Genomic DNA, 26768 nt, shown 5'->3' on the forward strand with positions numbered 1-26768 from the left:
AACAAAAAAAGCTCGAAAAATTTTCATATGCTCATAATTTCGTCTTTTTTAGTTATGCATAATATTTTTAAAGTTGCAATGATACTTCATGTTGTACGCTGTGTAATTATGTCCTCTGGTTAGACCTGTTGTGCAGCTAGTCTGAAGAGTTGCTCTTTCTGAAAGATTATTTGATGGGGGAGGAGGTGAAGGAACTTTTCTAAATCTTCTTTAAGCATCCTTCGCTGGTACCCTATCTTATAACAGTTACACCTGAATGGCATTTTAAGACTATCCTTTGACACGTGAAAAGCAGAAGGAGTGTAGCTAATTTGCACTGCCAATTAAGTCCCCACGGGTAAAATCGCAACTAAAGCAGAAAAGAAAAAAATACGGGCAGCTGGTGATGTATTTGCAAATTTCCAGAGCATTAAACCAAAGAAGCATGTGCTTCGGCCTGGCGGGCTTCCTCTCCATGCCACAGCGCCAAAGTGTCAGGTACACTTCTTCTGAGCCGTGGTGTGGTGGCAGGAGCACCATGCTTCGGCCCTTCTTTTTTTTTTTTAATTTTTTCAATTTATTTATTTTCAGAAAAACAGTATTCATTATTTTTTCACCACACCCAGTGCTCCATGAAATCCGTGCCCTCTATAATACCCACCACCTGGTACCCCAACCTCCCACCCCCCGTCACTGCAAACCCCTCAGACTGTTTTTCAGGCTTAGGCCCTTCTCACGGATGTTGGCGAAGCCTGGAACCCACGCCTGTGGTCCAGGCTGGAAGGGAGCGGGCGGGGGCGGGGCGTGGCGGGCGGAGGCGGGGCCCAGGGGCGCCAAGCGTACGCCTGGAGGCCCGCGCGCCGGTCACGTGCCGCACGGGCCCGGCACAAATTAATGGAGCAACCAGCTCGGAGGGGCGGCGCCATCTCGCGGACCCGCGCTACCTCGCGGAGCCCTGCCTGGCCGCCTCGCGCTCCGCCCAGTTCCCGGCGCCGGGACCCCGCAGACCGTCCTTCCGCAGGGCCTCAAGTCTCCGGTAGTGGTAGCCAGAGCCGGTGCCGGCCGTTTCATCGCCGTGGCCCCCCCACCCCGGGAGCTCTGGGAGCCCGGGTGACCGCGTAGGTCAGTTTCCGTGGCCGGTTCCTGTGTGAGTGGGTTGTCCCTCCCCCTCCCCCCACCCCACCCCCCCGGCCTGAAGCGCGGGGAAGATCTGTCAGCCCCTGGCGAGGGGTGCGCGCGTCGCCGAGGCCGGCCAGAGTCGTGCGGTGGCGATGCTGGGCTCCCAGCCCGAGTTGGGTTTCCCCGCGGCCGCTGGCTCTCCAGCGCTGCAGCGAAGTTAGTTGTTTTAAAAGTCGCAAGATGCTGGCGTTTGTGGCACTTCCACTCCCAGTGCTGCGACTTCGTGCTGGTGCCACATGCATTCCCTACCCAGTCTTCAGCTGCGTGCTAGCTCGGTACTTGGATGGGCGCCTCGTAACTTTTTTAGTATCCCACTACGGTGAGGGGACGATTGATTCTCCGTGGAAGTCACGAGCTGCCCATGTGACCGTCTCGCAGTGTGCCTCGTGGTTAATTCGACAAGCGTGGAGAACTATCAAAGGGATTCAGAAACAGTATGAAAGATTGCAGCTGCACAGCAGGAACAACGATTCATTTACCCGGGGGCCCTACTGATGGGCAGAAGGCCTTGGGAGAGTCTTTCTGATTTAGTTAATACTCATTTTTCGTGGTCCAAGTGGTTGCTTTATGCAGACTAGGTTGTGAAGTTGAGCTGTTGGCATTGTGCTATTAAGTTAAACAAAGCTGCTCCAATGTAGCAAATTTAGCTATTAGGCTCTTGTGGAGTTGATACCGTAATTAGCTTTAACTTCAGTGATGCGTTTTCCCTGACAGCTTCAGCCAGCATTGTCGTTAATGCATTCTGGATAGAGTTCGGAATATTCTCACCTCTTTGCGAAGCATTTAGAAGAGAGTTTGTTGACTTACTTTGAGGGTTGGCGATGTTCGCGGACTAACCCTGAGAACAACGAATTTTACGCAGCCAGTATTGGAGGGATAATTTCTGAATCCTCCACTTGAAATTTTCAAGATCTGTGCGTCGATTTCAGGGTGGTTACAAGATCCACCCTCTTCTCATCTCCTAGTTCTACAGGAGGGGGAGAGAAAAGGAGAAAGCAGTTAGTAACAGTTTTAAAATTTGTCCCCTTTTGTTTTCTCCCTGGCAGTACTGAACATTTGATATTCAAAATAGGAGTTAACTGCCGCCAAGTCGAGTAGATTTATCTGGAGCAGTTGTTTTAACGCTGTGTAGGCTTCTGCCAAGTTCTTTTTATCAGGTGACACTTACTAAACATCTCAGCAGAAATGTTATCAGCAGAAATTTGGGGTGGGTGGCTAATCCTTGTCCCTGAAGGCCTCTCAGTCTTGGAGGTATTATTCAAGCAGGACTTATACCTGTAAATTAGAGCAGCTAGAAGTTTTTTTTTTTTTCAAACTTAACTCCCTCCACTCTTCCCTAGGACAGAGGGAAGGACTTGTTTCGAATCAACAAATAGGAGAATACAGCCAGATTTTTGTTGTTGTTGTTGTCTTTTTATGGATAACGTGATGCAGTGCCTGTTAAAATTTTCTACTGGTGGTTTTATTTTACCGGTATATCTGTATATTTAATCTTTTCAAGTTGGAACTCCGTAGCTCTTTCTTACCTCTTCACATTACTAAAGCTGAGCTTTTGTGCTTTCTGGGTAATCACTGAGAAAAGTAGTAGAAAGTAGAAATCAGCTTAACAAATAATCTGTGAAGTAGAGAATGAGCTAGGAAGCGCACATGAGAAATTTGAAGTGATAAGGAACCCTGTCTGTTCTTTCAAGCCAAGTCTAGTGGTGATCAGAACTTTAATCATGATTAGTAAATTCTTCCCAGTTCCTGGAAAGAAGGCAGGTGTGAGCCACGTAGGCACCCAATTATACCAGTCTTGCCAGAATTCATTAATGAAGTGTTAGAAAAGATACCATGAGGTACTCTATACAATTTATATTGATGATCATGGTGTCATATAAGTATCTTATAGGATGCCCTTGATCCCTAGAAATGTTGGATTTTCCCTCACTTATCTGAATTAAGCCACTACAAGGTGGCCAAGTATAAATAGTTCCAAAGCTTTTTCACTGAAGTATAGCTGACATACAGTATTATTAGTTTCGGGTGTACATCCCAGTTATTGCACAGCTCTGTACATTAAGCTATGCTTACCATGATAAATGTAGTTACTGTCGGTCACCATACACAATTTTAACACTTTTAGTAAGAGGAATTCCCAAGTCACTCACTTTGAGTTCTTGTACTAGCCACCGAATAGGAATTTCTGTGTAGTGAAAACCGCCTTTAACTGTCCATTTTCCTATCATGTGACAATGGAAAGTAACCACATGTTTTCACTTTGTGAAAGCTTTTCTTTAAAGAGAAGCTTCTGATGGTGTGGTAGATAACAGGTCAGCATTATTGTGTATACCTAATTTGATTGAGTTTGGAAGGTAATTTTCAAATGTGAAATAATCAAAATGGAGAACATTTAAATACCTTTTATCTAAAATTTAAGGAGTTTTATTGTTAAAAGCTAACAAGCTCCTTGTTAGAGTGTTTTTACTATTTAGAACTGGATTTATCAAGTATGTGGACTTCTCTGCCCTTTGCTCCTACAGATCCAAACTGCTTGAAACAGTAGTTAATAGTTTTTAAAATCTGTCAAGTTCCAATCCAAATCAAGGTTGCATCTAAGAGTTCTTGGTTAATGCAGCACCTAAAATGTATAACAACCTAAGGTTACTTCAAACAATTTCCAAAGCAGGGCCAATAAGCTTACATAATTTTCACAAATTTTGATTAATACTTGCAACCAAATAACATTAAAATAAATACACAGCAAGTAGGATTATTCTTTTACTATGTTTGTAGGGCATCCAGGTCCATGTGAGTACATAACAAATATGAGGAAGAGAAAATCGTGTAAGTATGTCAAATATAAAAGTAATAATTTGGAATAAACATTTTTACATTGTCTTTAATGATTTACAAACTTTAGTGTGACATATTACAATTTTAGCTACTTCTCTATCATTTCTCCTCCAAAGGAGGTAATGCTATCAGGGCACAAAGGATTATTGGAAGGAAGTTGTAAAGTTTCACTGAATAAAAATTTAAGTGACTTTTAATATTTAACTTTATATTTTTATATAAATTTTTATAAATTTTATAAATATAATATAAAATATATAAAATATAAATATATTTAAAAATAATATAAATATAAATATATAAAAATATAAAAAATATATTAAAAATTTATAAATTTATAAAATTTATATTTTTACATAAATTTATATAAATTGCCATATTTTGGATGTCTCATTTTAGTAAATAACTTCTTTCTTTCTTTATTTAGTAAATAGCTTCTTAAAATGAAGGGATTAAGCCATAATTCAGATTCAACTTCCTTAATGCTCACAGGAACCATAACTAGAATCAGTGACCTTTAATTTTCAGAGGCTGAATTGAATTTTATGAAATGTATAACGTTGACATCATTTCATGCCTTGAATAGAAGTTCTTGATTCTGGTTGTGGCTTTATCGTCATACACTTGGCCAGTAACTTTACCTTTGTACTTTTAATTTTTTTCATCTCTAAAAATAGGGTTAGGTTAAATATAAATCTACCAATGTTGAATTTCTAAAACAATGTATTTATGTAACTGTTATTAGAAATTTGTAGGTTTTTTAAGAAAGATTTTATTTATTTGACAGCACAACCAGAGGGAGCAACAGACCTACCCTGCTGAGTAGGATGCCCGACCTGGGGCTCAATCCTAGGGCCCTGGGATCATGACCTGAGCCAAGGGCAGACACTTAACCGACTGAGCCACCCAGGCACCCACAAATTTATAGTTTTAGTTTTGTTTATATGTGTATGTATGTGAGAACTCACTGATTATTTGCTAGGAGTTAGTAAGATTGAGGGCAAAATTTATTTTCTTGTTCTTGCCATGTTTTTACATAGTTACTTCAGTTTTTAATATTTTCCTCACATTAAGAGAATGTGATAGTTGGGGGGAAAACCCCACACCATTGAGTTGCAACTATTTTGGAATGCAGTGCTAATAACTAAGCACACTATGGATTTTTATGTTAGATTTAGTTTGTAAAATATGTCCATAAATTTAATTTTTCTCATTATTCAAATTCCTAGTATACATTGTTTCAAATATTATTGTAATAATACCAAGCATAAAAGCAGTATATCTGAGAATTTTAAAAATCACAACATGTAGTCAGGCTAAGATCTCAGAGTTGTCAGGGATATGGAATTTATCCACTATATTGAATGGGCATTTAGTGGCATGGACGGACTATTAAGTATGGAGATCAGTTTAATTAGGAAATTTACAGTGTTTATAAAAAATATAAATTTCCTTTCTACAAAATAATTTAGAAGCCTATCTTCCTCAGTGGACCTTGGAGGAGAGGAAACTAGGCAAAATAGTCTGGAGTCTCCCAGTTTTTGAAGCTCCCAATATTTTTTTTTGTCTAGTTATTACCTTGAAAACATTCTCTTGGTCATTAAAAATCTCAGTGTATTTTAAAAAGAGAGCTTGGAATTGCATGAATATGAAAAGAGCAGTTGAAAATATCCACTTGCTGATAGGCTGTGGCTCAAATCCGTTCTGATCAGTTGCATTAAGAAATCACTTTTTTTTTTTTAAAGATTTTATTTATTTATTTGACAGAAATCACAAATAAGCAGAGAGGCAGGCAGAGAGAGGAGGAAGCAGGCTCCCGTGGAGCAGAGAGCCTGATGCGGGGCTCGATCCCAGGACTCTGACTCTATCCCAGGACCCTGGGATCATGACCTGCGTCAAAGGCAGAGGCTTTAACCCACTGAGCCACCCAGGCGCCCCAAGAAATCACCTTTTTTTAAACATCAGAGACAAACCCCTTTTCTGAAATAAGCTCATGATTCCAGAAAATGTTTTTTAAAAAATCTATTCAACATCTGAATTTGGATTCTTTTGTTTTGCTTTTTTTCCCAAAAGTTAACTATTAATCCTAGAAATTGGTTTGTAATGCATCAAATTAAACAGTAATGCTGAGTAATCCTAGAGTGTATTTTTTTTTTTAAGTTCTCTTTTTTTGGTATGATTTTAATTTCCTGTGGCATATAAGTGAAAACTTTGGGCACTGAGGCTCAGTTGGTTAAGTCTCGGGCTCTTTGTTTTGGCTCAGGTCAAGATCTCAGGTTTGTGAGATTGAGCCCTGCATTAGGCTCCCCTGCTCAGTGCTCAGGCGGGAGTCTGCTGCAGATTTTCTCTCCCTCTCCTAGCACTCCCTCCCCCGCCATGTGCACTTGCCCTTTCTCTCTTTCTCCTCTCTCCAATAAATATTTTTTAAAAAATTAATTTTGTTATTAGGTAAAGGTGTACCAATTATATCAAAGGCATGGCCTTTAGGCCTTTCTGTAGGGAGGCAGAATTGCTTTGTTCTCAGAGAAATAAATCTATGTCCATTCATCTGTCCATCTATTTAATGTTTGATTTTCTGCTATGTTCTAGGCACCTTGCTGGGTACTAGGAATACAGGCATATAGTGGGGAATATAAGGGATGTAGGACCCTTGTCTTACTCAAGTTTACAGTGTAAGGAATTGCAAAGAAATGACATGAATTCTTACAGACTGAAATGTGGCAAATACCGTGAGGGACCTAGTTGAGGTTGGGAATGGAGAGGTCAAGTCAGACCTCCTGAGAAATGTGCATAATAACTGATTTGTATATTCCAATACTTGAGAGTTCCCCTAGTTTAAAGCCTGGTTTTATTCATGAATGAGCCATCAGAGTTCAGGGCAATACCTGGAATGTGGTAGGCCGACAGTAGTGACGGGGAAGGCAGTAGTGTCCCTGATGGTGGTAGGGAAGCTGCAGATTTGTGTGGATATTATGTTGGACACCTTCCTAGCCCGTGCTGATGACTACCTGGATGCCTGCTGAAGGCACATGGTTTTAGATAGTGGATATTCTAAAATTCCCATCTACATAGTCAGCCATGGATTCTTCATTATGATTCTTTTTTTTTTTAAGATTTTTTTTTTTTAACGATTTTATTTTATTTATTTGTCACAGAGAGAGAAGCGAGAGCAAGCACAGGCAGACAGAGTGGCAGGCAGAGGCAGAGGGAGAAGCAGGCTCCCTGCCAAGCAAGGAGCCCGATGTGGGACTCGATCCCAGGACGCTGGGATCATGACCTGAGCCGAAGGCAGCCGCTTAACCAACTGAGCCACCCAGGCATCCCTTCATTATGATTCTTAAATGGATAAGTTGTCATAAAAGGTTCTTTGCCTTGGTTTGGAACGATTTCTTTGTAGCATAGTTGGAAGGAACATAGAGATGATTATATTGGTCAAGTTAGTACTGCTAGCATTTTAGGAAATTTACTCAGTTTTTAAATTATAGGTATTTTTGGAGTTGTGCAATTTTGACTGTTAGAGCTACCGAGAAATTATCTGCTATAAAATGTGTTCTGTTTTCTGCTTTAATACTTATAAAATGATTTGTTCATGGAAGTAAGTTTTAAATTTAAATGTGATTTTATAAACTTGTTTCCTCAGGGAGATAGAAAGTGTCAGATTCCACCCCCCCACCTCTCCTTTCTAAAGTAATAGAGGTTTATGAAAGAAAAAAAAATAGGAGAAATGCATTAGGAATTTATCTTCAAGGATATTACTTAAGTCCTAAGCTTTACAGTCAGCAAACTTCTGGAATTGACTAGGCCTTCTGATAGACTAATTAGTTTTGATGGATGTGAGGTTAAAATTGCTTTATAAATGACAGCATATCTAAGTTGCTTTAAGAATGTTTTTGAATCAGACAGGCACCTCCATTAAAACCCATGGGAGTTAGGCAGAGAACAGCAAGAGATTTACTTTCTTTTTTTCTTTTTTTAAGGTTTTATTTATTTATTTTGACAGACAAGAGATCACAAGTAGGCAGAGAGGCAGGCAGAGAGAGAGGAAGGGAAGCAGGCGCCCTGCCGAGCAGAGAGCCCAACGCGGGGCTCCATCCCAGGATACTGGGATCATGACCTGAGCTGAAGGCAGAGGCTTTAACCCGCTGAGCCACCCAGGTGCCCCTCTTTCTTTTTCTTTTCTTCCTGTTCTGGGGAAATTTAACTGACTTTGTTCCCTTCTTAATTTTCAAATAAAACAATCTGTATTTTATTTATCTCTTATACCCCCTTCCCCCACCATGCTTTCTTATAGTAAGAGTTCTTTCCAACTCTGTAAAGATACCTAAGACTCTTGTTTCGCTTCTGAGGAAATTGGTAGGTGTTGAATAGGAGTTCTTCCTGGGTTACCTAGCCTCCCCCTTGACCCCCTAGGCACCATCTGCCCTGCCAGTGGCCTCTGTGGCATGCTGCCTTCTCTTGGGCTTTTCTTTTCTTTTTTTAAAAGATTTTATTTATCTGACAGAGAGAAACACAGAGAGAGAGAACACAAGCAGAGGAAATGGGAGAGGGAGAAGCAGGCTTCCCGCTGACCAGGGAGCCTGATGTGGGGCTGGATCCCAGGACCCTGGGATCATGACCTGAGCCCAAGGCAGACAGTTAAGGACTGAGCCACCCAGGCACTCTTGGGTTTTTCATCCACCAACTTTAGGCCCCTCTAGGAGCTTTTCAATCCCACATCCCTCCTTTCTCCTATATGTCCAGCTTTTCCTGTTTCTGGCTTTTGCCCCACAGCCTATAAACAGGGCCAGGTCTCTAATATCCTAAGACTGGAGCTATCACTAACTCTTCAGAACAGAGTTGCTTTAAAGGAATCTGGTGCCCTCTCTCCTTAATATCCCCCATTCACTCTCCAGTGTCTCCACATCCGTTTTTGTCCCTGTCATTTCCGCTGAAAGTATTCTTGAGTTCACCAGTGACCTCTGATTTGCCAAACCAGCCTGCGTTTTCAGACACTGTCCTGGTGCTTCCTTTAACATGTCACTCCCACCTTCTGACCCCTGTGAAATTCTGTCCTCTCTTGGTTTCCGTCTTCTCGCCCTCTTCTCTCCCTTTCTCCAGCCTTAGTCCTTCTCTCTGCTAGATCATAGTCACTGGCCTCCTTCCCTTAAATGTTGGTCTTCTCCCTTTGAGGGATCTTCTTTGCTCCTCTGACTTCAATCACCACGTTCGTGAGTTCTAGCCAAGAACGGTCTTAGCTGCTTCTGCTCAAGCTGCTGCCTGGCCCTCTCCCTGTTTCCCACAGAAGCCTCAGATTCCTCATGCCAGGCATGGAATCACAGCTTCACCTGGGACTGTTCTTTCCTTACACTTGTCCGTGTTGGCAGCTTGGTTCACCCTGCTGGTCTTGGTGAACTTTCACTCTTCAAGTTCCAGCTTAAAAGTCCCTTTTTCTGTGATTCCTTCTATAACTGATACAAATGAAAAGCTTTCTCCTGTACAACCACTGCCCCTTGCACACATTACTATTCTTGGCACATGCTGGTAGGATTATGGGCATGTTTGCCCTGTTTCTGAAGGGCGTAGATTGAGTGGGCATCCTTGTGCCTCCAGTGCCTGTAAGCAGCCCATCTTTGCTAGGCATTAACAACTGCTGTGGTGAATATATTGCAGTGGACTGTTTAAGGGGCTTAGATTTATTTTTATCATTTTTATTTCTTTCATCATGATAGGTGTACTCTTTAATCCCCATCCCCTATTTCCCCCATCCCTTTACCCCCTGCCCTCTGGTAACCATCAGGGTGTTCGCTGTAGTTAAAAGACTATTTCTTGGTTTGCCTCTCATTTTTCCCCCCTTTGTTTGCTTTGTTTTTAAAATTCCAAATATGAGTGCGAGCATATGGTATTTGCCTTTCTTTGACTTATTTACTTTCTTTGACTTATAATCTCTAGCTCCATCCATGTTCTTGTGGATAGCAAGATTTCATTTTTTTATAACTGAGTAATATTCCTCTGTGTGTGTGTGTATGTGTGTGTGTATGTACATCTCCTTTATCAGTGAACACTTGGACTGCTTCCATAGTTTGGCTCTTGTTAATAATGCTGCAATAAACATAAGGATACATGTATCCCTTTGCCAGTCTTTTGAATTTCTGATCTAAGTACCCAGTAGTGAGATTTTATTCAGATGTCTTGTCACCCTTACTTACTGGTTTTTAATAGGAACCAGAAAGTTGATTGGAAATTGAGAAAGTAGAGGAACCCTTGACTGGCCAACTCTACTGTAAGATTCATCTGGCTCAGCCATTTGTTGGGAGCTGCTGGTGTTGTCTTGAAATATGTTACCTTTCAGAGACTGTAACCACCTTAGTCTTCTCTCAGGGGCTGGAGCCTAGCTTGTCAGCATTAGGAATACTTAGGGAAGAGTGTTGAAGGTCATGGTGTTCACTATGCCTTGGCTACTTTTTGAAACAATCCTTCAATTGTCTTCCATCCTCCAGTCTGCAGAATATTTCTTTTAGCCTTCCTAGAGGATTTAATTAACCACTCCCCTATTGATGGATTTGGACTTGTTAATACCCTTTTAACTGTTGTAAATCATGCAATCCTTGTGAACATGCTTACAAAATAATCTTCTATAAGTATTTTTATAAGATAAATTCCTAGAAGTAGAGTTTCCCTGGGAGAGTAAATGGCATATGTGTATTTTTTTATTTTATAAATTATAAAATATGCATAAGATAATTACCATCTTAGAAATGTCTACGTATACCTCAGTGGTATTAAATACATTAATAGTGTGTCCTACCGTCACCACCATCCAGCTTTAAAATTTTTCTTATAAAATTGAAATTCTATACCCAATAAATAACTCCCCATTCTCCTCTCCCCGAAGTCCCTGGCAACCACCATTCCACTTTCTCTGATTTTGACTACAGTGCTCTAAGTACCCCATAGAAATGGAATCATACAGTATTTGTCTTTCTGTGACTAGCTTATTTCACTTAGCATAATGTCCTCATAGTTAATCTATGTCTTAGCATATTGCAGAAATTTCTCCCTTTTTAAACACTGAAAAGTATATGCCATATTTTGCTTTACCATTCATCTGCCAGTGGACACTTGTGTTGCTTTCATGTTTTAGCTTTTGTGAATAATGCAGCCATGAACATAGCTGTACAGATACTTCAAGACCTCACTTTTAGTTCTTTCAGGTATATATCCAGAAGTGGAATTGCCAGATCATACGGTAATTCTATTTTTAATTTTTTGAGAAATCCCTAATTTTTTTTACACAGTGGCAGTACCATTTTACATTCCTACCAACCGTGCATAGGATTCTAATTTTTTCACATCCTTGACAATACTTGCTTTCTGCTTTTTTTCCATAGTAGCCTTCTTAATGGGTGTGAGGTGATACCCATTGTAGTTTTAATTTGCATTTTCCTAATGATCAGTGATGTGGACCGTCTTTTTGTGTCTTTATTGGTCATTTGCATATTTTCTTTTTTTGAAAGATTTTATTAGAGGCAGACTTCTGAGTGGTGAGTCCAATCAGGACTTGAGCTGAAGGCAGGTGCTTAACCCCAAGCTGAACCGTTTGGGGGCCCCAGCCATTTGCATATTTTCTTTGGAGAAATATCTAAACTTCGTGTTTTTGTCGTTGCTATTGTTGTTGTTGTTGTTGTTTAAAGATTTTATTTATTTGACAGAGGGAGATCACAGGTAGGCAGAGAGACAGAGAGAGAGGGGGAAGTAGGCTCCCTGCTGAGCAGAGAGCCGGATGCGGGGCTTGATTCCAGGACCCTGAGATCATGACCCAAGCCTAAGGCAGAGGCCCAACCCCCTGAGCCACCCAGGCGCCCCTGTTGTTGTTTTAACTGGGATTTGTTTTTAAAGATTTTAATTTGAGAGAGAGAGAGAGAGAGAGAGAGAGAGAGAGCGCATGGAAGCATGAGTGAGGGGAGGGGCAGAGGGAGAAGCAGATGCTCTGCTGAGCAGGGAGCCCGTCGTGGGGCTGTATTTTAGGACCCCCAGAACCCCAGGATCATGACCTGAGCAGAAAGCAGATGCTTAACCAACTGAGCGAGCCAGGTGCCCCTTGAATTGGGTTTTGAGTTCTAGACGTTCTCTGTATATTTTGGATTTAATCCCTTATCAGTTACATGATTTGCAAGTATTTTCTCCCATCCAAGTATTAACCAGGCCAGACCCTGCTTAGCTTCCGAGATCAGATGAGATCAGGCGCGTTCAGGGTGGTATGGCCATAGACTGCAAATATTCTCTAATTTTGTACTTGTCTTCTAACCTGATAGTGTCTTTTGATGCACAGAATTTTAAAATTTTCATGATGTCCACTTTGTCTATTTTTTCTTTTGTTACCCATGCCCTTGTTCTATCCAAGAAATCATTGCCAAATTCAGTGTCATGAGGTTTTTGCCCTGTGTTTTCCAGAGTTTTGTATTAAGTCTTACATTTAGATCTTTGATCTAGTTTGAGTTAGTTTTTGAATACTATGTTGGATAAAGGTTCAGCTTTATTCTTTTCCATGTGGATTTTCAGTTTCCCCAGCACCATTTGTTGATGACTGTCCTTTACTCATTGAATTATCTTGACACTCTTATAAAAATTCATTTGAGGGGCGCCTGGGTGGCTCAGTGGGTTAAAGCCTCTGCCTTCAGCTCAGGTCATGATCCCAGAGTCCTGGGATCTAGCCCCACATCGGGCTCTCTGCTCAGCAGGGAGCCTACTTCCTCCTCTCTCTCCGCCTACTCTCTCTGTCAAATAAATAAAAATCCTTTAAAAAAATTTAAAAAAATTTCATTTGAGCATATATACAAGGATTTATTTCTGACTTCCCTGTTCTATTCCATTGTTTTGTATGTCTTCATGCCTGTACCACAATGTTTGATTATGGTAGCTTTGTAATAAGTTTGAAATTGGCAAGTATGAATCCTCCAACATTGTTCACCTTTTTCAAGATTGTTTTGGCTATTTAGAGTCCCTTGAAATTTTACAGTTTTAGGATGGGTTTTTCTGTTTCTACAAAAAACATTATTGGGATTTCGATAGGCATTGAAAGAATGTCTAGATTTCTTTCCATAGGACTGACATTTTAATAATGTTGAGTCTTCTAATCTGTGAATATGGGATGTGTTTCCATTTATTTGTGTCTTTCATTTCTCAATATTTTGTAATTTGTAATTTGTATTTCATCTTTTTGGTTAATAATGTTGAGTCTTCTAATCTGTGAATATGGGATGTGTTTCCATTTATTTGTGTCTTTCATTTCTCAATATTTTGTAATTTGTAATTTGTATTTCATCTTTTTGGTTAATTCTTTTTGATAGTATTATAAATTGAATTATTTTTGTAATTCCCTTTTCAGATGATTTATTACTAGTGTATAGGAATGCAACTGATTTTTATGTTGATCTTGTGTCCTAACACTTTCCTAAACTGGCTATTTCTAAGAGCTTTTTTTGGTTGAATCTTAATGGTTTTTTGTAAATATCCTCAACAAACCGATAATTTTACTGCTTTTTTCCCAGTTTGGATGCTTTTTATTTCTTATCTAAATTATCTGCTAGAATGCCCAATATTATGTTGACTAAAACTGGTGAAAGTGGTCATCCTCTCCTTGTTCCTAATCTTCGAGGAAAAGCTTTCCCTCTTGCATCTTTGAGTATGATGTTTTCTGTGGGTTTTTTACAGATGGCTTTTATTACATTAAAATAGTTTCCTTTTATTTGTAGCTCTTTGGATTTTTTTTTTAATCATGCAAGGTGTTGAATTTCGTTAAATATGTTATTTGCATCACGAGAGGATTATGTATTTTTTTTATTCTGTTAATGTAGTGTATTGCATTGATCAATTTTCATATGTTGAACTATCCTTGCATTTCAGGAATAAATCCCACTGGGTCATGGTGTATATTCCTTTAATACACTGCTGAATTCAGTTTTGCTAGTATTTCATTGAGAATTTTTCCATCAGTGTTCATAAGGGATATCAGTCTGTTTTTCTTTTATCTTTGTCTGTCTTTGGTATTAGTGTGATGGTGCCTCATGGATGAGTTAGAAAGTATTCTTTCCTCTTTGAATTTTTTAGAAAAAATTGAGAAGGATTAGTATCATTCTCCAGTAAAGCAGTCAAGTTCAGGAAGATTTTCTGTGGGAGATTTTGATTTTTTTTTTTTAAGATTTTAATTTTATTTATTTGAGAGAGTGAGTACAAGTGAGAGCACAAGCAGGGGGAGTGGCAGAGGGAGAGAGAGAGAGAGAGAGAGGCGCCTCCTGGGGCAGGGGGACACAACATGGGGCTAGATCCCAGGACCCTGAGATCATGACCTGAGCTGAAGGCTGACCGTTAACCAACTGAGCCACCCAGGCACTGCTTGATCTCTTTACTAGTTGTGTATCTAGTTTACTAGTTGTGTATCAGAGTTCCCATTTCTTCATGATTTAGTCTTGGTAGGTTTTGTGTTTGTAGGAATATGTCCGTTTCATCTAGGTTATCTGATTTGTTGGTGCACAATTGTTCACCATACTCTTAAAATGCTTTCTGTTTTTTAGGGTTGGTAATAATGTCCTTATTATTTCTGATTTTGGTAATCTGATTCTTCTCTTTTTTCCTTAGTCCAGCTAAATGTTTGTCAGTTTTGTTGATCATTTGGAAGAACCAACGTCTGGTTTCATTGAATTTTTTTCTGTTTTTCTATTCTCTATTTTGTTGCTTTCTGCTCTTATCGTTAGTATTTTTTTCTAGCTTTAGGTTTTGTTTTTTTTCCTAATGTCTTAATTTGCGAAGTTAGTTGGTTGTTTTGAAGCCTTTCTTGTTTTTCAGTGTAAGCATTCTTAGCTGTACATTTCCCCTCTTAACATTGCTTTTGCTGTGTCTGATAAGTGTTTTGTGTTTTCATTTTTATTTATCTCTAATGCCTTCCAGTTTCCTTTGTGATTTGTTTTTTGATCTGTTGGTTATTTTAAAGTATGTTTCATTTCCACCATGTTGCAAATTTTCCCCTTTTCCTTCAGTAATTCCTAACATCATCCCTATTGAGACTTAATCTGTGGCCTAACATGTGGTCGGTCCTGGAAAGATACTTGAGAGAAATGTATATGCTCTTGTCAGGTAGTGTTCTGTAAATGTTTGCTAGATTTGGTTTATTGTGTTAACTCCTCTGTTTCCTTCTGTCTAGTGTGGTCCTATCCATTATTATGAGTGGGGTATTGAAGTTTCCGACTATTACTATTAGTGTTTCTTAAATTGTTTTTGTTTCTTAAATTTTGCTCTGTCATTGGGTTGTAAGGGCCTATTTAGCCAGAGTGGCCACACCTCGGTGAACAGCCATTTTGTTTATGCAGTAAAACTTAAATTGACCCTGCCCCCCCCCCCCCCCGGAACTTATTTAAAAGCAAGTCCGGGAAACCAGTCCCAGGTAACAAAGCCCAAATACAAGAATGGGTCAAGTCAGGTAGAGAAAACAGGACGAATGCAGGGATGAGTCGGGTCAGGTGGAGACATCCAATCAGTAAAGCGTGCATACTGTCTCCCTAACTACCAAGGAGTGTGGGCCCTGCCTTTTGGGCACCAGTTCTCACCAAGGTGATAGGCTAGTTCAAAAGTCTACTATTGGGTAAATTGTAATTCAGTTGGTCACTTATGTGTCACCTAGCATTACTGTGCAGCTTTCTCTGTGTGTTACAATCTCATTTGCCACCTGTGTTTGGCCAGGCCCAACCATATGGCCTTTGCTCTATAAAAGTTAGTCTGTGAGGCAGGGAGGGGTCGCCCTCTCTGTAAGGGGTGGCCCCGATCAGTCTGTTTGACGATCAGTTTGATTCTTGATGCTTGGTGAGAAATAAAGCTTTGCTTCATCTTAGCTTTATATCAGTCTCGCTCCTCTGACCAGTGGACCCCTTATTGGGGGACCTAACAGGGTGTTTGTAATTACTTTCTTCTTGCTGTATTAAATCTTTTATTAATATATAATGTCTGTCTTTGTCTCTTGGAACTTCCTTTGATTTTGAGTTTATTGTGTCTGACATTAATCACTTCTGTTTTGATTAGTGTTTGCAAGAAGTAGCTCTTTCTATCCTTTAACATTCAGTCTGTTTCTCTCTTTGAATCTAAAGTACATCTCCTATAGACAGCATGTAGTTGGATCATGTGTTTTTATCCATTCTGCCAATCTCTGTCTTTTGGCTGGAGAGTTTAATACATTTACATTTAAAATAATTACTGATAAGGAGGGACTTCTGTCATTTTGCTATTTTCTATATGCCTTATAGCTTTTTTTTTTTTTTTTGGTCCCTCATTTACTGCATTATTGTCCTCTTTTATGTTTAGCGGTTTTTTGGTTTGTTTTTTGTACTGAAATGTTTATTTCCTTTTTTGTGTATTTATAGCTATTTGGGGGGAATTACCCAGGGATTACACTTAACACCCTGAAGTTTTAGCACTAATTTGAATTTATATTAGCGTCACTTAAATAATACACACAAAATTCTTGCTCCTTTATGCTCTGTTCTAACCCTTTTTGGTTACTAAGGTCACAAAACTATATCTTTATATGCTGTATACCTGAAATATAAACTAATAATTCTTTTAAATTGCTAGTCTCTTAAATGACATAGAAAATAAGATTTGGAGTTATAAAGTTATAATAATACTAGCTTTTAAACCAGTATTTTTTTCTTTAAATGTATTCCTCTTAAATCACATAGAAAACAACAATTACAGCTATAAACCATTATTATAATAACAGTAGGTGTAATTGCACATGTATTTGCCTTTATCAAGTTGTTTATCTATATAGCCTTGAGTTATTGTCTAGTGTGCCTTTATTTTACCTTGCAGCAGTCTCTTGAGCATTTCTTAAAAGGCAGGTCTAGTGGTAATGAACTCTCTAAGCTTCTTTTTTTTTTTTCTGGGAATGTCTTAATTTCTCTCTCACTTTTGAAAGGCAGTTTGCCAGATGTAGCGTTCTTGGCTGAACATTTTCTTTTCATGGTTTAAATGTATTTGCCCACTGCAGTCTGTCCTCCAACATTTCCAATGAGAAATCTGCTGATAATCTTACCCTGCATCTGATGACTCAGCTTCTCTCTTCTGTCAAGATTTTCTCTCTTGAAAATTAGATTATATAGTGTGTCTCTTTGAGTTCACCTTACTTGGAGTTCATTGACCTTCTCGGATATCTTTTATCAAATTTAGCAAGTATTCAGCTATTAGTTCTCCAAATACTTTATCCCTTGTTCTACTTCTTCTAGGACTTCCATGATGCATGTTGATTGTGTTTTGGTGGCCTACAGTTCACTTAAGCTTTGTTTAGATTTTGGTCTCTTTCTGTTCTCAGACTCAATAATTTCCATTGCCCATCTTTCAGGTTCACTGAGTCTTCTGCTTGTTCAAATCTGCCTTTGAATCCCTCAAGTGAATTTTTCGTTTGTTGTACTTTTCAGCTCAAGAATTTCTTTGTTTCCTTTTGGGTTTCTAATTTTTTTATTCATATTTTCATCTTGTTTATAAATTTTTATTTTCTCCATATTTTTCTTTAGATCTTTGAATTCTTTTTGATATCCTTGTCTAGTATATTTGCCATCAGATCTTCTTCAGAGACAGTTTCTATTGATTTGTTTTCCCCTTTGAATGGGCTCTACTTTCCTGTTTCTTGGTATACCGTGTAACTTTTTTCATTGTTGAAAGCTGGACATCTGAATTTAATAATGTAGTAACTCTAGATAGCAAATTCCCCTTCTCCAAGGTTTTCTAATTTGTTGTTGTGTTTTTGGATTATTGTGGGGTGTCTCTGTGCTGAGGGTTAGGCTGAGTTTTAAACTTAAGGTCTTCTCAGATCTTTGCTGAGCCTTTGGTGGTCATGAGCAGTTACGTTCTAGTTTTCCCCACATGTGCAGTTGTTTTTGAATGTCCTAGTCAATATTTTTTTAAAGATTTTATTTATAGAGAGAGAGCGAGAGTAAACACATGAGAAGGGGGAGGGGGCTGGGTGGGGGGGGAGGGAGGAAGAAGCAGACGCCCTGCTGAGCAAGGAACCTGAAGTGGGGCTTGATCCCAGGATGCTGGGAGCATGACCTGAGCAGGAGGCAGATCTGCAGCTGACTGAGCCACCTAGGCATCCCTGAATGTCCTTGTCCTCAGCGTCTGGCTTTTAAAGGGAAGAAATAGAAAAATGAAGGGAGAAAACAAAGAGTGCTGGCCCTTTAAATGCTCTGGAAGTTCCACCCACTGGAGGGGCTTGCCGCCAGCAGTGACAGATGCTGCAACAGCAATGGTTACTTGCCTCTTTGTATCTCTGTGATCAGAAGCAGCAATAATCAGAGCCCAGCTCTCCAGTGTTTGGTGTATACGGGTCTTTTTGTTCACTCTGCCTCCTGCAGCCTGCTCCAGGAACACATGTACCACAGGAGATGGGTAGCTGCTGCCTTGATAAGGGCTGAAAATGACATAAATTAACCACAATTTATCTTCCAAGCTTTCCTTGGTGGTTGTAAGCCTTTAGTAGATCCCAGGGTTCCAGAATAGTTGCATTGGGCAGATTCTGCCAGTGCAATTATTGTCTGGGTAGGGAAACAGAGTCCTGGTGTTTCGTACTCTGCCATCTTAGCAGAATCGTCCACAGGTGTATGTGTATTTTGAAATTTACTTGATATTGACCAATTAGAACCCCCCTGTGACATATATGCATTTATATTCATATTAGCACTTTGCTAGAATGCACATTTTCTATCCATGACAGCACTGGGCATGTTTAATCTTCTTCTTTTTTTAATTGAGGTATTATTGACTTGCAGTGTTACATTACTTTCAAGTGTATAAGCTTTTATTTTTGCTAATCTTGTAGGCAAAAAAAAATTGATTTATTTGCATTTATTTTTAGAAAGCAATTACATTCAGTGAATTGCTGTTCATAATGTCTTGACAAATGCTTTAATTTGGGTTGTAGTCTTCTACATTTGGTTTGAGGCTTGGTAAAATATGAGAGAGAAAACAAAGGAATGGTAAGTATGGTCATTCCTGGATATTTATAAATTAATTTTTTCTATCCAGGATATTTTGCACAGGTTTTGAATGATTTAATTTATACTTTAGCCTTAGGATGTTTTTATAGTAATGGCCACATTTTAATTTTATGTCTAGGGGCACCTGGGTGGCTCAGTGGGTTAAGCCTCTGCCTTCGGCTCAGGTCGTGATCCCGGGTCCTGGGATCGAGCCCCGCATTGGGCTCTCTGCTCAGCAGGGAGCCTGCTTCCCTCTCTCTCTCTCTGCCTGCCTCTTTGCCTACTTGTGATCTATCTCTCTGTCAAATAAATAAATAAAATCTTTAATTTTATGTCTAGTTTTTTGTTGTAATAACTATTTGCAAAATATGTGTCTATAATACAATGTTTTAGCAGCTCATGAGGTCATTTGGAGTGGAGGAAACTGAGGATTTGAGAGATTAAGAAACTTAACTGAATGTCTAGTGCATTTTTTTCAATAGTAGAAAGGGCAAAGGAATCTCAGGGTCAACTTCTGGCCCTGCAACTGATTCCTTTAGTCAGTTCTTGTGTTTGACTTATTAGCTACAAAATAAACATGATTTTTTTCCCTTTTTCTATTACCAGATAGTATCCAAATGCACATTATGCTATTAGATAATAGCAATATTTTTCAATCTAGAAATGAACAGTGAAGCAGAACAACATCTTCTCCATCATGCCAGAAATGGCCACGTTGAAGAAGTCAGACAATTATTAGAAACCATGGAGAGAAATGAAGTAATTGCTGACATTAATTGCAAAGGTAAGCTTTGAGTGAACTTTTTAGCTTTTTCTTGTGAGTATTCATGACTCTTGTCATTTTTTTTTTAGCACTGTTTTAATCTTGCTAGAAATAAATTCTCATCCCATATTCTAGAAAGAACCTTCATAAGAGTGTGTAAAAGTTCTCTCATAGTCCTCCCTAAGTCAGAGAAATTGAGATCTAGTCTTAAGGTTTAGGATTCATGACAATTTTATTCATTATAAGTTGCATGCTACAATAGGGTATTATAGTTAAAGCAGCAGGTCTGAGTGTTTACTATATTCCCAGAGTCCTGTGCAGTACGTTGTAGGTGGTGTTAGTAGAATTCTTGCCCTCACTAAGACTAGTGTAGTAGATTAACAGATCAGACCAGTCTGTCCTACACAGTATGTACCAGAATATGGAACCCCAGGGTGTCATGAGATCCCATTGGAGAGGTATGAAACTGGAACTAGAAGGATTAACTTCTTAGAGGAAATGTGTCAAAGGCAATCTTTAAGAAGTATATAAAAAGTATAATTTATAAGGACTAACAGGTGAAAATAGAAGAAGTGTTCAAGGGAGAAGATCTAGCATGTGCCAAGGTCCTGAGGTGAGAGGCAGTCTAGGTGGCAAGGGCCTGCGGGGTAAGGGATAAAGTTAGATAAGCAACACCCAAATCTTAATGCATCTTGTGTAGCAAGGTTGTAAATATTGCACTCAGGTGTGCAGAGAAATAGAATTTATTTTCTAAAATGACTGATATTTCACAAGCACCTTCTCATTCTTGGAATATGGCAGAGTTAGTATTAGTCTTTGGGTACCTCAAGCTCAATTGCTTTTTGATAAATGGTCTTCCAGAGCCTCTCAACTCTTCTTGCCCCATCTCCCCTAAGGTGACCTTTAAATATAAAGATGAGAGTGCCTGGGTGGCTCAGTGGGTTAAGCCTCTGGGCTGGCTTGGGTCATGATCTCAGAGTCCTGGAATCAAGTCTCACATCAGGCTCTCTGCTCAGCAGAAAGCCTGCTTCCCCCGCCCCCTTCTCTCTCTGCCTGCCTCTCTGCCTACTTGTGATCTTTCTCTGTCAAATAAATAAATACAATCTTAAAAAAAAAATAAAAAAATAAATGTAAAGATGAGCCTTGTTTTGTGTCGATAGCCTTTGGTTCCTCAGTGACCCTTTTGTTCCTAATGCTCCTTAAGCTTTGTAGTTGAACTTGGGGACAAAGTCAAACTCATGTCTCTGTTTGTCATACAAGTGGTGGTCCCTGGCTTTCACTTTGTGGCTGCCTTGTAGGTGGGTGCTAGGATAGGTGGCTGTTAGGGGATCTTTTCCTGCCATCCCAGATGCTACTTGCTTGTTCTTAGTGTTCTCTCAATTTATCTCCCTCTCCGGGCTCATGAGCAGGAATGCCATGTCTCTGCATTTGTGTCTTTCGCCCAGTCTTCTGTCCCAGATGCATATTTTATTCTGCTGTGTCACATTCTTCTCCTGTCCTAGGGGCACAAACTTTCTGGCTTCACCCATAGTGGGGAACGATTACTATCTTTGCAACAGGGAGGAAACTATGTTCTGAGTTTTCCAGAACATATGAGTTGGTTTTTGGTATGCTAAAGGAATTCTAAAAATCCTTCCGGTCCTTCAACAAAGACCAGTTCTTAATCTTTATCTGGGATGCTATTTTGAAAGCTAAAAACACTCTTGGCATTTGAAAGTCCTAATAACACTTTATTACCTACCTTTCGCACCCTCACCTATGGTTATTTCAGGCTAATTGATGGAAAGTTGTCTATTTGGAAATGTAAAACTATGAAGCAGGTGTGAATGCTTATTCAAAATTTCATTGTTACACCTGTCAGACTTTGTCTTAAGGGCAGTTTAAAGGATTTGTGTAGAGGAATGGCACACCAGTTCCTTGAAGGGAGTGAGTAGGGAGGGGTGGGATGGGGCGTGAGTAGTGTTTCCCCATGGGGATCACCTGTGCTAGGCATTTCTAGGATTTCTTTTCTATCTGATTTGTTTTTCCAAACCCTGAAAAATTGAGAAGTTCTTCAAGAATTAAAGCTTAACAGTCAACAGAGATGTTATTGGTTGGGAGGAATTACCGATGCCAAGTTGAAAGTGAGAGAAGGTAGTCCTGACCTGCAGTTGAAGGTTAAGGCCAGTATTTCTAGGATAGGGGTACAAAACTTTTTAGATATCCATGGTAAGTAGTAAAGAGTATAGAAGATGAAGTATTTTAATGTAGGATTTTGGAAATTCTGATTTCTTGGTCCAGAATCTTACCTATAAACACTATATGTGAGGAGACCAGTTCAGAAGCTTTTACTTAACTTAACTGTAACTTAAGGAGGACCGTTATGGGTTAACTGGGAGTGGAAGCAATGGGAATGGCAACAAGTAGATATAATTAACATTTTTGAGGTAGAATCAATAGGACTAACTGAATGTGGGGGGTGAAAAAAGAGAAAGGGGGCAAGAGTGTTGTTTATGTCTGATTTCAGAAACAAGGTAAATAAGGACAATTCATTGTGAAAATAGATGTGGGGGGGGAGGGGTAGTTTTAGTGTGTACAGCTGACCCTTGAACAACACAGGGTAAAGGGGCATCAACCCCCTGCACAGTAAAAAATGCACATAGAACTTTGACTCCCCAAAAACTTAATTGCCAATAGCCTACTTTTGCCCAGAAGCCTCACTGATAATAGTCAATTAACATGTTTTATGTACTGTAGTCTTATAATAAAGTAAGCTAGAGGAGAGAAAATCATAAGGAAAGTACATTTAAAGTGTTTATCGACTAAAATCTGTATGTCAGTGGATGTCCCCACACAGTTCAGGGGTTAACAGTATATATATAAAATGACAGGTGAGCTCAGCTTTGCACTTTTTGAGCAACCAAATGGAGGTGTTTAGTAATGAGTTGGAAAGGGAAATAGGGATTTTGACGTCAGTAGTACATTAACAGTAAAATCAGTGGAAAAGGGCCAGGAGATCTCATTATTGGAGATACCAGTAATGAAGGAGTTGTTGGACAGTGGAACTTGCAAAGGATCCTGAGAGAAGTGGCGAAGGAAAGAAGCAGAGAGAAATCCTATTAGGTTTCTATATCCTATAGCAAGGCTGTGGCAGCCTGGAAGGTATGTGGGGCCATGCTGTCCAGCGCTGTCCAGTGACACAGTGCTATGGCAGCTGAAAAGTGCCCCTGGGAATCGGTGACAGCGTTTGTGGATTAAAACTCGAGGCCCATTTGAATGACATGGTGGGAGATGAACCTAGTCTGCCATGGGGACTGGAGGGTTGACAGGAATGAAGGGGGTGGATAGAGGAAGTGCAGGCAGAGCGGGAGGAAAGAGCGAGGAGGGCAGAGAATGGGATCAGAGAGGCTTTGGTTGCTCTTGCTTGTAAGACGGAAGAGACCGGAGTGTTTACTTCCTCCTTACTCGTAAGTGAAGAGGGAGAGGCGGATGATAAAGGAGAAGAAAGCCTGAGAAGAAGGGGGTGGAATCCAGGACACAGGAGCTGGCTTAGTCTTAGACATCAGAAGGGAAGGGCGGAAGAATGCCTGCAGATAGTGGTGTGGTGGTAGATCTGGCCCCAGGAAGCCCTGGGAATTGCACGGAAGCCTTTCTTCTCATTGTGTAGCTGAGAGACTGAGGCCCTTTTTTCAGGGGAGGTGTTTGGGTAAGAGGCTTGAGGAGAACAGGGGCAACTTGAAGTGCGTGTTGTAGAGTGTAGGAGAGACACCTGAATAGGGTAGTGTAAGAAGGATTGCCAAGCAGGGTCTAGAGCCGAGCTGAAGTGGGGATCCTGAGTTAAGCTGCCGTGAGTTCACAGGGTTCTGTTATTTTTCTTCCACCACTGTTCAGCAGCCTGGCTATGTTACAGAAAAATCAAGCTAGTGTGCTTATCAGGCTTTGGGGTTTTTGTAGGCTACTGCAACAGAGTTATGGAGGGGATTGGCAAAGAAGTGTGAGAAATCAAAATGCTCGACTTCTTGAAGAAAGTAAAGACGGAGGTGTTTACATACATGAGACATGGTTAAAGAATGAAGGGCTGATTCAGTTGAACAGGGCTGGAGGATATCTGTGAACAAGCTGGAAAGTGGGTAGTTTGTGAGCTCAGAGGTGATGATGACATCCAGGCTCTAGCCCTGGGACTGGGCATGGAACATTGAACAGAGGCAAAGTTTGTGGGAAAGGAAGGAAGCTGAGAAACCGAGAGGCCAGGATACCAAATAAGTAGTAGGTACCCCAAGTACAGTGGCACAGCTTGCATGGGGGAAAAAGACTGTTTCCCGGAATTACTTGGTGAGGGCGAGGCGGTGGGAGGTTGGTAGATGGCAGCAAGGTGCTTGAGGTTTAATGCAGAAATTTCAAAAGAGGGGTTGTAGTGTGAGTGGAGTCCTTGACTAGAGACCGCATTTGGCTTTTATGGGGAAGTTCATATGGCTTCTGTTGGGTGAGGACCAATGGGGGTGTGGGAATTATCTGGGAGGCTCCACCTGAGGGGTAAAGGAGAGTCCTTCTCATCAGGAGGAGCTAGGTTTCAGTTAAGGACAGAAGGTAAAAGAACATTCCATGAAAAAGACTGTGGTTCTAGAATTTATTGATTCTGAAATTACTTACAAGTTCCAGAGGGTATACATTTTAGAAGAAATAGTTGTGGGTGTTTGGGTAAGTGGCAAACAATCACAGGACACTATTGGTGGCAGCAGCCCTTCAGGAAGCTGTCAGAGGCTTGTTGCACTGAGCCTGGTGCCTGGGGTTTCTGTTGGCTCAAAATCTGAAATCCAGGAGGTGAGGGCAGCCATTAAACGTCTAGCTCCTCCGGAGGAGTGGCCCCTTGTGGGCAGCCTGCTCCTGGGCTTTGGTAGACCCTCCGGGGTGCTGGGCTTTGCAATTTGAGAGGCTGCATGCTCTTCAGCCTGAAGAGCCTCCTTCGGGATTTTGATAACCTTTTGGAGCCATCTCAGCTCCAGGCTATAGTGCTCTGTTTGTTTTTCTTCTGAATTGAACTGTATAGTACTTTTTAAAAAAATATTTTATTTATTTGACAGAGATCAGAGGCAGGCAGAGAAAGAAGGAAGCAGGCTTCCTGCTGAGCAGAGAGCCCGATGTGGGGCTCCATCCCAGGACTCTGGGATCATGACCTGAGCTGAAGGCAGAGGCTTTAACCCACTGAGCCACCCAGGCGCCCCTGTATAGTACGTTTTTGTAGCACTCAGTTATTCTGTACCTCTCCTCAGCAAGGATCCAACATTTTGTTGCTCTCAACTTTGGTTCTTGTTATCTAGTTGGACTCTACCACTCTGGTAACCCAGATCCTCGTTACTTGAGATTTTATCTGGAATCAGAACTCCATCTTCTGTCCCTGTTTGCAGAGCTAACAGCTTTCCAAATGCGGCAGAAAAGATTTTTTAATTCCCTCTTTCCGTCCACCCTCCTATCATGGCACAGGTGCTTTTCATGAAATACTGTGCTGAGAGAACCAGACCTTTGCTACATGATGGTGAGATGGTTAGAGGCTCAGAACCCTGGAGCCAGCTAGAGATCATCTACTTTGAATGGAACCATGATCTCTCCCTCCACCCTTCTAAGGATAAGGACATCGAGTTAGGAAGGTGGCATCAGAATTGGGCCTTGTGGATTCTAATTATAATATAGTAATGTTATACTTATTACATCGTTCCTGTGTCCTGTCTCTTGCCTCTCATTCATCAGCAGTGCGATGCGAAGGGGAGATTGACCAGTGTATGGGAGTACCTTGGTAAAGAGAAATTTTATTATAAAATTACCTAAATAAAAAAATGCCTTATATTTTTCTATTTTTAGGAAGAAGTAAGTCTAATTTAGGTTGGACTCCTCTTCATCTGGCATGCTATTTTGGACATAGACAAGTGGTCCAGGATCTGCTAAAGGTATATTTAGAGCTTTAATTTTTAAATGAATAAAATAAATATTGCTGTTATGGAAATTATGAAAGTCTTAGAAAAGCTGACTAACCATAATGTCTTATTTAACACTAACACACTTAATTTTTCTTTGCTAAGTACATGAATTAGGTTAGTCTGATGAATTTTTTTAATCATTTGATTTTCCTATTGACTCTTTAAAATTACAAAAGTGCATCTGTGAATTAATGTGAAGATACTAGTTTTTAATGTAATAGTTGAAAAAATAACCAAACGTCCTAAATAATTAAGAAATGATGCTAGAATCTCTTAATGAGCACCACATGATTTAAGATCTTACATTTTTCAATTCCGTGATAATTTTTCACATTGATATTTTGAAAATTGTGTTTTGTGTCTTAAAATTGGGCTGTATGTTTAAATAGTGGGATCCTTTTCTTTACTGAAAGCTTATTAAATTGGAGAAAATTCAGTATTTCATTCATTTTTTTCAGTGAGGGTTTTTAAAGTAGAGTGAAGGTCTATAGATTTTTGAAGGAAAATAGCTTTTTACTCTTCTAATGTATCAGGTAGACTTTTACCTTTCAGAAAGCCTTACTGTTTATCTAGGAATTGAATTGAATTTTAGTAGTGACAACCAATGAATACTAACAATATTTTAATTTTGAAATATTTAATATGTTTTGGGGTGCCTGACTACTTCATTCAGGAGCATGCAACTCTTGATCTTGGGGTTGTAAGTTCGAGGTCCACGGGGTATTGAGATTACTTAAAAATAAATAAAAAAAAAATATTTAGTACCTTTAAAGGAATTTTTTTCACTTTTGTATATTTCTTGACATGTGAAAGATGTCTAAAGTTTTCACGTTTGTCAGGCTGGTGCAGAAGTGAATGTATTGAACGACATGGGAGACACTCCACTTCATCGAGCTGCCTTTACGGGACGAAAGGTGAATACATTCCATGTTCAGTGGTTGCAACTGGAATATTTGTAAGAGTAGTCTCATGTTTTTTATGAGCCTATGAATAGCAACTGGGGGACACAAGAAATACATAAACCAGCACTCTGGGTCAAAAGGCCACCAGCTCTTAGAATGA

The 26768-nt window shown here is 40.0% G+C and overlaps 1 protein-coding gene across 1 annotated transcript in view; it reads left to right on the forward strand.

Annotated features, from left to right (window-relative positions):
* The first annotated feature begins 957 nt into the window (after positions 1 to 957).
* The window catches only part of OSBPL1A (oxysterol binding protein like 1A), a 230070-nt gene continuing 204259 nt past the window's right edge, over positions 958 to 26768 (forward strand). The window contains 4 exon segments of the mRNA XM_032309390.1: positions 958 to 1101; positions 19654 to 19776; positions 25591 to 25676; positions 26546 to 26620. Coding sequence (XP_032165281.1) covers positions 19656 to 19776; positions 25591 to 25676; positions 26546 to 26620 — 282 coding nt within the window. The 5' untranslated portion in view covers positions 958 to 1101; positions 19654 to 19655.

This window comes from Mustela erminea, chromosome 13 (genome assembly GCF_009829155.1).
Source record: "Mustela erminea isolate mMusErm1 chromosome 13, mMusErm1.Pri, whole genome shotgun sequence".
Lineage (NCBI taxonomy): Eukaryota > Metazoa > Chordata > Mammalia > Carnivora > Mustelidae > Mustela > Mustela erminea.